Consider the following 10,187-nt stretch of genomic DNA (forward strand, 5'->3'; position numbering starts at 1 on the left):
TGTCTGCTTCTGCGATTTGAACTGCAGGCACATCCCCTTTTATTTAGTTTTCAATTTCCAAGAATTAGTGCCGAGCGTTTATACGGAGAAACTGGGTCAAAATGTGCGTTTGCGAGGGGGAATTTTTTCAGAGGGAGAAAAAGAGGGAGCGAGAGAAAGAGGGAGAACAGAGTGCGAGTGTGTCACATGTCCCAGAAGTCACTTTTCATAGCTGTGTTTCATTTTTCATCACAGACACGACGACGCGGAGACAGATTAAAAAGCTTTATTCAAACTAGTATGATCAGGCAGAACATTTAAGCCAAATAAGCAACATCAAAAAATCCGACAATTGAACCAGACTTGAAAAGAAAAGCGAGACCATTCTCTCCCATACTGTCTTTGATCCACTAAGTGGGATGGAACCGGATTAGGGTTTTTTTCTGATGCGACTCTCGAAGCATACGGTACAATCTGACTGGCAAATTAGCAGAGGAAGAAAAAAAAAAAGAAAACTGAGCTGCGCACACGAATGAGAAAGAAAAACACGAGTTTTTTTTTTTGTTTTTACTATGCCGAGCACAAGCGACCTCCTGTGCCGTCCGATCACAGTGAATACAGAAGAATATCAAAAAAGTCCACTGTATAAAAAACACAAAGTATAAAGCAGTTCAATTTACAGTAAATGCATCTACTGGTTCTCCGCAGAACGTCTGCTCCGAAACCAAAAAAAGAAAAAGGCTGAGCCTCCCCACCCCGCATCCACTTTTAGCCATTCAAGGTGTTTTATCATCGGGGTAACTGTAATTTATAATACTGTATGACATGCCATCGTTTCATTCATTAACAGTCACGTACAGTACACCGTTTACAATGCAGAAGGCACGCAAAGGAGCTCATCACATGTGCAATTCTGTCTTTTTCAAAACAACTTTCGGAATCGGGCGTCATCGACTGCACACCGTGTACAAACAGCGAGCGAGGAAGAGGAGAGGTTAGATTTCACCGACTCAGAGCATGTAGCTCGATACATCTCAGGAAAAACAGTCGCCGCATTAGACGCATTTGGACCCGGCGCGTGTTTCAAAGTGCTGTCATCCGCTTAATACTTTCTGCGCGCCATCCGTGTCGTTTTTTTCCTCGCAGAGTCGGCGCCGGAACACCGCGGCCACGTCCTCCCTCTCACTGTTTTAACCTCCTTCCCTCACACCCCGAGCGGATTGGATCGTTTAGCAACCCTTAAATAAAGTGAGTTCCTAATAAGCTCCTCGTTTGTTTGCTGAGTAAAATGAAAAAAAGTCCTGGGCTTGTCGACGAGTAGTGCAACAGCGCTACCTCTGAGGTCAAGACGAAAAAAAAAAAAAAAAAAAAAGTACTTTAGCTTCCCTTTTTGAACTTATGTACACTATCAAAACGACATCGTACGCACTAAAATCTACGAGTATGCAACACAAAATGCCCTTGAAGAAGCTCACGAAAGCAGCATTAAAAGTTAATACTTAAAATATTTATAAAAAACATGAAGATTCATAAAACAACACCTTGCCTGGACCTTATATTCCCTCGCGCCACGGCAAAGATAAATACATTTTTGTTTTTCCTTACTCTTTTTCTCGATGTATCATTACAAAATATTTTTTTTTTTTCTTATTTATCTATTTTTACTGTCATTGTATTTTTCGATTAATACGATTTTGCACTGCTTTATCGGCCTGGGAGAAAAAGATGGGATCGGTAAGATAATAGCTTATAATTTTGATAATGTCTTATCATAAAGAGAGATGAATTTACATTTGACCCCAGTCTGGCCCCGCCCCCCAGTTTGTGATGTCACAGTGCCTTAAGTCCCTCCCCCCGCTGCACCCTCGACCTCTCTGACCCCGACCAGACGAGACGGGCTGAAACGGTGTGTACAGATTTGGAACATGAACGCGATCAAGGTTCTGAGTAGTTCAGCGTTGCAGCCTGATAAATGTGCGTCAAGACGTTCTGTACCGGCGCAGATGTCTGCACGGTATGGACCTGATGTTAGTGTCAAAAGCCTTTTTGCTTCTCCGACCTCATTATCGTTTCTACAGAACCACAGAATCTACAATCAAATAAAAAGAGAAATCTCCTATCTTTGTTCTTCTTCTACTACCTCTTTTTTTTTCCATTTTACACTTTTCTTTCATTCTTTTTTTGTCATTTTCACACATTCATCACCGTTGAGTACGAAAACAAAAAAAAAAAAGAAAATGGAGAAATCAAAACTTCAGATCATTGGTTCGTTTTTCTTCGGCAGGTTTTCCGGTCGACAGTTCGAGCCCTGCTGAACGGCCGTGAGACATAACACAGTAGAAATGATTACAGAAAAACAGAGAAAAAAAACCACCAAGTTCAAAGCCTGAATCACTGACATAACCAGCTACAATTCGGTATTTGGAAGAATTATGGAAGAATCTATTCACCCTGATTCATGTGCACAACCTCCATTCCAAAAAAAAAAAAGTTGGGACGCCGTGAAAAGAAAACTTGTGGACTCCTGTCAACTCCAGTCACTTGATGACGGACGCGACACGACTCGGACTTGGGAGTAAAAATGCAAAGGTGACGGAGAATGTTATGATCGAGAAGGAATAAATGATGTATTCAGCTTTTATAAAGTTATTGGTTTTTTGGTTTGACTACATTTTTATCAGCAAATATCAATCATTTATAATACAATTTGAATCCCTGTCAAACTTTTTGAACTGACTAAATAAAGTGTCTAGGAATGAGCGTTGCTTTAACTTATCTACCTGTGATATGAAGGTGTTTCTGGAGCCATTAAACAACTTGTTTAAAGCGTTCACCAAATTCAGAGTAAGCACACGTTTAAAAAAAATTAAAATCAATGAAGTTGCTGAGGTTAAACAGTAAACATATTGTCCTGCTGTTTTTCAATTGAGTATATACGCAACGGGATGAGCAAATGATCACTTGATTTACGTTTCGCACAGCGTCCCGACTTTTTTTCGAAATCAGGGCTGCATTTGTAAATAGGCGTGTTTTTCAACTTTCGCTTACAAAAAGGAACGTAGCGTGACTTATGCATATGAAAGTTTTCTAGAAACTACAGCACACGGCGTTAAAAACCCTGCAGAGAAGGCGAATATGTCCACTGAGGAGTTTTCGGAGCGTTAAGGAGGGAATGATTAACTACATGAGGCAACCCTAGAGATGTTTCCGAACATCCTGCCGGTAATGATTTCAATCCCTTTTATGTCCAACCCTGTTTTTGTTTTTTTTGACCATGTTGTAGAATCATGCAGATTCATGCTTAAAAGAGAGAGAGGCAGGTAGAAAAGCTGAGGTGATTATTGGTCGATGACTGTACGGGGGTGGGAGGGGGATTGGGGATTGGAGGAGCTGGAGAGAGAGAAGAGTTGGAGCGTGGAGAAATCTGGGGGTGGACAGTTGTTTTTTTTTTTTTGTACATCTTCTTTGTGAGTCACAGGGAAGAGTTCCAGCCAGAGACTCCCATGAAGAGATGATTATATCATGGCAGTTCTCTCCTGGGTTGCTGCGGAGGAGACAGAAGACAGAATTAGCCGAGAAACAGAAGGCCGACCTCGATGTGCACTGGCAGAAAGTCCTCACTCATGCAACGGTGGATTGTGACTGGTTACTTGCCACCAGCAGTGACATGTCATTGGGGTTTCATTCAAATTCAGGTCTAAATCTAGAAACTTCCTTTGCGTTTTTTTTTCCTTTGGAAACAGTATTGTCGAGGGAGCTCTGGATTTTTCACCGAATCATCCAGAGAAAATCAGATTAACACACGGCTAAAGGGAAATATGACAATAGGGGAGCAGAGGGGGTCATTTAAGCATGCACAAGCAGGCATCACAATGTGCTATTTGGTATTTGGTGGGCCAATATTACAGCTATGGAGGGAGAGGGGGGGAGGAAAAAAAATAGCCTCCACATTAGTGTTGGACATTGAATTTTGAAACATGCCCTAACAGAGTTGATGTGCAGGGATGTGGAGATAGCAAAGACACAGCCACTGCTCTCAGGTATGTTACACGCTGAGAGCCTATTCGGGACAATTCATTTCATAATCCCTTTTCTTTTTTATCTTTTCTTTTTTTTTTTTCTGTTTTTCTTCTGTCTGTGCCATCACTTCGCCCCTGAATCTCCGCCAAAGCCAGCCAGATGTGCACGACAGAAAAGTCTGACCAGCAGCCAATTTTAATCTAATCTCCACTCTCGGTAAGCGTTTTTTCGCACTTGAGAGAGCGGCCAATTCGAATGCGAGTGCTCACAATAGTGTGGAGCGCTGTGTTTGTGAAGGGGGCAGAGGGGTCTGATGGAAATGTATTCGATTTCTGCTCTGTTTAATCGGGAGAATACAGTATGTTGACCAAAGGATGCGTTGGGGACTGTCCAAAGGTCATCAAAACCGTTTTTGGTTTTTTTTGTTTTCTTTTTCTTTTTGTTTTGTTTTAGCCAAACCAAGTATATATACCAAATAGAAAAAGGACAGAAAAATATAAATGTCTACACGACTCTAGTGGCTCTACGGGATGTAGTTAGCAACCAGCATACCTCCAGTTGTAGAATGGACTTCCTTTCATTTTGAGTACTTAAGAACAGAAAAAAGAGACAAGTTCAGTGGTACACGTGAAATTCAGACACTCAAACCATCATGCACAGATCTCTCTCTCTCTCTCTCTCTCTCCCTCTCTCTGTGCACCTGTTCATTTATGCATATTCACACTGTTTAATCTTTCATAGCATCACTTGTTGCAGCCGAGTCTGCAGGTCCAGCTGTACAAATGCAAACAACATCTGGATCAGTCGCGGCGGGTTTCGACGTCGAATACAGTCGACTGATTCCCGCAGACCCCCAGCGCGGCGCGTCTCCCATCATGCAGCGAAAATGTATCCTTTGTCCTTGAAGAAAACCCCATCCGCGTCTGGGCTTCTTTGAAGTGCTCCCCCACCGCCCCCCCCCCCCCCCCATCGTACGCCTACTAGTTATGCTCTGATTGCGTGTTATGCATCTGCAATAAATGACCTACATACTGCAGAAGACGTGGCACATTATCAGTTTGGGGGTATTTGTTTGGCCTAATTATGCAATGAAAGTGCAGAAAATTGGCTGGAGAAACACGCTCATGGTGAGCATCAGCAGGGCTTTAATCTTATCGGATTTATAACTGTTGCCTTTGGAAATAGATGCATTACAGTGCATTATACATGTACATTATTAAATTAGTGTAGTAGAAGTGTTTTGGAGCTAATGCAGTATTTTGTCACCATTTTGTCAGCCTCGTTTTTCGAGCACATAAAGCCGACACAAAATAAATAACAATAGATTTTTCAGGCATTGGTGCCGTCATGCATTGCAGAGTACACGTGAGCCAGCTGTGGGAGAAGTTCTCAGAACCATGACTTAAAGGACAAGTTCACCCTACAAATGTAAATTCAGTAATCATCTATTCACCCCGATGACGATGGAAAGACTGTTAAGGTCCCCAACAAAAACTGTAGCTGCTAATCTAAATGCGTTAGCGTACATCCTGTGTGAAGTGGCTCCATTCTACGTTTTTAAAACAAGTCCCCATCTGCTTCAGTTTTTTATGAGACTGCTGCAATGCTGTTTTTGCTGTGAGGGTCCAGAAATGTTTCACGGACTAAAAAACTTCACCTGACTTTCCATCGGCATAGGTTAGGTTAGATAATGGCTGAATTTACATTTTTTGCGTGAACGTATCCTTTCAGTAAAAGTACAGTAAAAACACTCAAAACCATACATCAATAAGAGTACTAAAGAACTTAGACGTATCAATAGTATATAAGAGTTCTTGTTCTGCAGAGAAAGTGGTAACTCTGACCGGCAGATACAATACCACATGACACTGTTACATTCTTAAAGGTCAAGTGTGTAGGATTTAGGGGGTTTGGGATGATGAGATTAAATATAATACTCAGAGTTATGTTTATATTAGTGTATAATCACCTGAAAATAATAATCAGTGTGTTTTTGTTACCTCAGAAGGAGCTCTTTTGTCTGTGTCTTGAACAAACCAAACACTAACTGTAGAGAGGGACTTTATCTTTCTTGACATTTTTTGGGGGGGGGGGGTATTTCACTGGTTGCACTCTGCAGCCACACCGTTAGATGCCACTAAATCCTGCACGCTGGACCTTTAATACTGATGCATCATTGTAGGGTAGCATTTCAGTGTTGTAGCTGTTTTTACCACTTTTATATCACTGACTGTGTTTTAGAAATGTTATGTACAGTGCAGTTGTGTAGATTAGTAAAGTTAAGTACAATTTTATCTTTTTAAGCCTCGGTAAGTTATTTAAACAAAACCATCTGAGATGTTTGGAGCAGAAATGTGCCACTGGAGGAACTTATAAATATGTCTAATGCTTTGAGGACAGTCCAACAGATCACCTATCCGCAAAAGACCTGCAAATGATGATTATCACTTCAACAGTAATCACCCAAATGTTTCTATGTTTAAAAATAATTGATACAAAGTGCATGAAACGAAAAAGTACGAGAGACTGGCACTCATATTTTGCTTATGTGAGCTGTTCCAAATGCATGCAGTCAGTTATTCTGTTGTATCAGCTCTGAGCTACTTTTTGATTATTCATCCGTGGTATCATTCCGCTGTCCAATATGTTGGTATACGTTGATACTGCATTTAAACTGCATGTTTCAATTATTCAATACATACATTATCTTCTTTTTTCTTTCATTTGTATCGGAAATTCTTATAACTTCTCTATGCTCATATATTTCTGTTACTGACTGAGAGCAACTGTAACATGACCCACTTTCCCACCAGGGATCGATAAAGTATTTCTGGTTCTGATTTGTGTCTCTGACTCTAAAGGCTCTTCTTTGAGCCTGCAGTACAACAACTTGTTGGCCTTCCAAAGGAAAGAGAAAAAAAAACGTGATCTGTCAGAAGTTTTTATACAACAGTTAAGTCCCTGAATACATCAACGAGTTGTTTCATCAACACTGTTTTGTCTGTAGGCAGCCCTGAACAAAAGTGTGTTTGTTGGCCTTTTTCATCTAGATCAAAAGCTGCCCTCAAAAGTAACGTCTCGCACCTGTTCATCGGTTGATTGAACCACATCAGAGCCCGGCTACCCTTTCATTCATACATACCTCCAGTGTGGATGCTCGGGAGTCCGTGGTCTCGCTTGGCCCTATGCTTCTGGGTATACTGGAAACGAAATACCCGGCTCCTTTGGGAATGATCGGCTGTCTCACGACCACCTTGCCTTTCCTGGTCTCGGCGAGGAACAAGCTGTACCAGTAGGCGTCGCTGGAGATCAGGGTGGAATCTGCGATGGTGGAGCTCCTCTGGCTGATCACGCTGTTCCTGCTGATCACGCTGTTCCTGTTGGCCGGGGGGATCTTGATGGCCTTTGGCTTTGGTTTCTGACACTTCAGCACGATAATAACCAGGATGGTTATCAGCAGCAGAAACGACACAGCCCCCAAACCGATTACTAGGTAGAGGTTCAGGTCCGTGAAGACGTCGTACTCTATTGGCAACTCTGTAGTCTCTGAAAAGGACATGACGTGTTCCACTGTTGAGATCTTGATGGTGACAGTAGCAGAGAGAGCAGGCTCGCCGTTGTCTTTGGCAACAATCACCAGCCGCTGTTGCCTCGGGTCTCTGTAACTGAACATCCTCGTCGTCCGGATTTCACCGTTGTACTGATCCAGGCTGAAGAGGCTCGCATCGGTGATCTGCAGGAGCTGGTACGTGACCCTGGCATTCTGCTCAGAATCGGCATCGATGGCGATCACTTTGGCCACCAGGTGCCCCTTATCTGTGGACCTCGGGATGACCTCCTCCACGACGGAGCCCCGCGCCCGCCAAGGTGACACTATGAGAGGAGTGTTGTCGTTTTGGTCCAGAATGATGATGTGAACTGTCACATTGCTGCTCAGCGGGGGAACGCCAGAGTCTCGTGCCTCGATGTGGAAGAGGAACTCCCTCTCTCTCTCATAGTCGAAGGTCTTCAGGGCATAGAGATCTCCATTCTCAGGGTTGATGGAGAACAGCATTGACATAGACGTGTTAACAATCTCCTTCTCCATTATGAAATAAACCAAGTACTGGTTCTCGTTGAGATCTGGGTCAAGCGCGCTAAGAGATGTCAACAGCGCCCCTGGTAGGTTATTCTCCACGACATGGATAGTGTAGAAGGACTGGGGGAATTTCGGCGCGTTGTCATTGATATCAAGGATCTCTAACGTGATGGTCTCATTTTCAGATAAAGGCGGTGAGCCTTTGTCAGTCACCCTCAGCGTGATGTCATATTTGCTGATGATCTCTCTGTCCAGTGGTTTTGACACCAGCAGCTCAAAGTAGCCTTCAGAGGATTTGTTCAGCAGGAACGGCAAAGACCGCTGCCGGTTCAAGGTGAGCTCCACTACCCCGTTGGCCCCGGAGTCCCTGTCGCTGACAGTGATCACTGCGATCAGAGTCCCTACGGCGACATCCTCCGTCAGCGAACTCTTCACAGACTTGATCAGCACCTCGGGGTAGTTATCGTTCAGATCGGTGATGAACACCATGACTTTACAGTGGCCTGACAGCGGGTTGGCCCCTCTGTCCTGAGCCTGTATGTACATCTCGAAACTCTGACTCTCCTCGTAGTCGATCACCCCCTTCACCTTGATCTCGCCCGAGTTTGGATCAAGCGAGAAGAGCTCCTGAGTCTTCTCTGAGGTGTACAGCGTGTATGAATACACCAGCTGAGCGTTGGTGCCTTCATCCAAGTCTGTTGCGTTTAAGGTCATGACCACAGTCCCCGCAGCCGAGTTCTCCGAGACGTTAACAGAAAATACCGGCTGACTGAACTTGGGGGCGTTGTCATTGATATCCAGGACGTTGATAACGATGCTGGCTGTGCCGGAGCGGGGAGGCACCCCTCCATCCACAGCGGTTAAAATCAAATTATGAACCGACTGCTGCTCTCTGTCCAAATTACCACTCAGCACTAAATCGACATATTTGGAGCCATCGCTCCCGGTCTGTATGTCGATGTTGAAGTATTTGCTCTCGCTCAGATAGTAGGTCTTGATTGTGTTCGCCCCCACATCCGCATCCACGGCGTTTGTCAATGAGAACCTCTCACCGGGAGGGGTTGCCTCCGATACGTCCAAATGCATTGTCCTCCTGCGAAACACAGGCGCGTTGTCGTTGATGTCCATGATCTCTAACTCGATGTTAAAAATGCGAATGGGGTTCTCGAGTATCACATCCATTTTCAGGAAGCACGAGGTTGTTTTAGTCATGCATATGCTCTCCCGGTCTATCTTCTCGCGGATTATCAGCTCCCCCGTCTCTTTGTTGATGTCAAGGTAATTTTTGCTGTGAATGACATCGAGCTTCGCCTTGCGCTCCACCAGACTGCGGACATCCAGACCCAAATCCGTGGCCAGGTTGGCAACAAAGGAGCCCTCTTCCATCTCCTCCGGAATAGAGTAGCGATTGATGGCAAGCGCGCATCCCCATAGTGCCAAGAACGGAAAAACGGCCGCGATCAGCCGCGTCCGTGAAGGTGCGATGACGCGCGCCATCATTGTGGTATTTTCTAATCGGAGAAGTAAAAAAAAAAAAGATCCGTCCGTACGATCAGGTTGTCTTGCCGTAAGGGAGCGCCGGTGTCATTCTTGCCTCCACGCTGTAGTTGTAGCTGCAGTAGGCCATGAACAGAAGAGCACCGCTGGAGGAGCGCGGCTCTCTCATCAGCGCTCTGCAGGGGCGGAGGCGGCGTGTGTGTGGGCTGCTCCGGGGGGGCCGCACTCATGTCAAAGGAGGGGGGGTGGGGGGAGTCTGAAACCAGGTTTCCTCATGTGGATATTATAATACACATATTCATCCATTTTTTTAATTAACAACATTTTTTGATATCTCACTTGTGAAAATGGCCAGTTAACACATGACATTATTTTATTTTCACATGTTAAAATTATGTTAAACATGTTAAAAGGTGGAATTTACACGTGAGTCGTCGATCAAACATACCAAAATGCATTTTAAAGTGCTTTAAAGGAGTCATCACCTGGTTTTTCACATATCCAGTCCCTCCTGGATCGCTTTGGATCAATTCTTAAAACGTATTAGAAAAAAAAAAAAAAAAAAAAAAATCAAACATAGAGCTTGTTCTGACACTTTTTCATACCGCGACTT

At 44.0% G+C, this 10,187-nt stretch overlaps 1 protein-coding gene across 3 annotated transcripts; it reads right to left on the minus strand.

The window, feature by feature from the left end:
• Nucleotides 1–249: 249 nt before the first annotated feature.
• LOC115594302 (protocadherin alpha-C2-like) lies at nt 250–9,772 on the minus strand. Of its 3 annotated transcripts, XM_030438286.1 has the most exons (3): nt 7,142–9,772; nt 4,552–4,588; nt 250–3,523 (listed from the first exon to the last, which is right to left on the minus strand). In XM_030438286.1, exons 1-2 carry the CDS (start codon nt 9,575–9,577, stop codon nt 4,577–4,579), a joined length of 2,448 nt encoding a protein of 815 aa, XP_030294146.1. In that variant the 5' UTR covers nt 9,578–9,772; the 3' UTR covers nt 250–3,523; nt 4,552–4,576. The 3 variants fall into 3 exon arrangements, 2 of the variants coding, with proteins under 2 accessions (XP_030294146.1, XP_030294145.1); XR_003986458.1 differs by having other exon boundaries at nt 4,552–9,772; XM_030438285.1 differs by lacking the exon at nt 4,552–4,588.
• Between the last annotated feature and the right edge of the window lie 415 nt (nt 9,773–10,187).

The sequence above is a fragment of the Sparus aurata genome, chromosome 13 (genome assembly GCF_900880675.1).
Source record: "Sparus aurata chromosome 13, fSpaAur1.1, whole genome shotgun sequence".
Lineage (NCBI taxonomy): Eukaryota > Metazoa > Chordata > Actinopteri > Spariformes > Sparidae > Sparus > Sparus aurata.

Bases quoted from the DNA above. Each gene is read 5' to 3' on its own strand.
- LOC115594302 (XM_030438285.1), bottom strand. From the start codon at position 9,577: ATGATGGCGCGCGTCATCGCACCTTCACGGACGCGGCTGATCGCGGCC. The intron at 3,524-7,141 runs GTATGTATGAAT...TCTCCTCCGCAG, and splicing joins CCCGAGCATCCACACTGGAG to CAACCCAGGAGAGAACTGCC.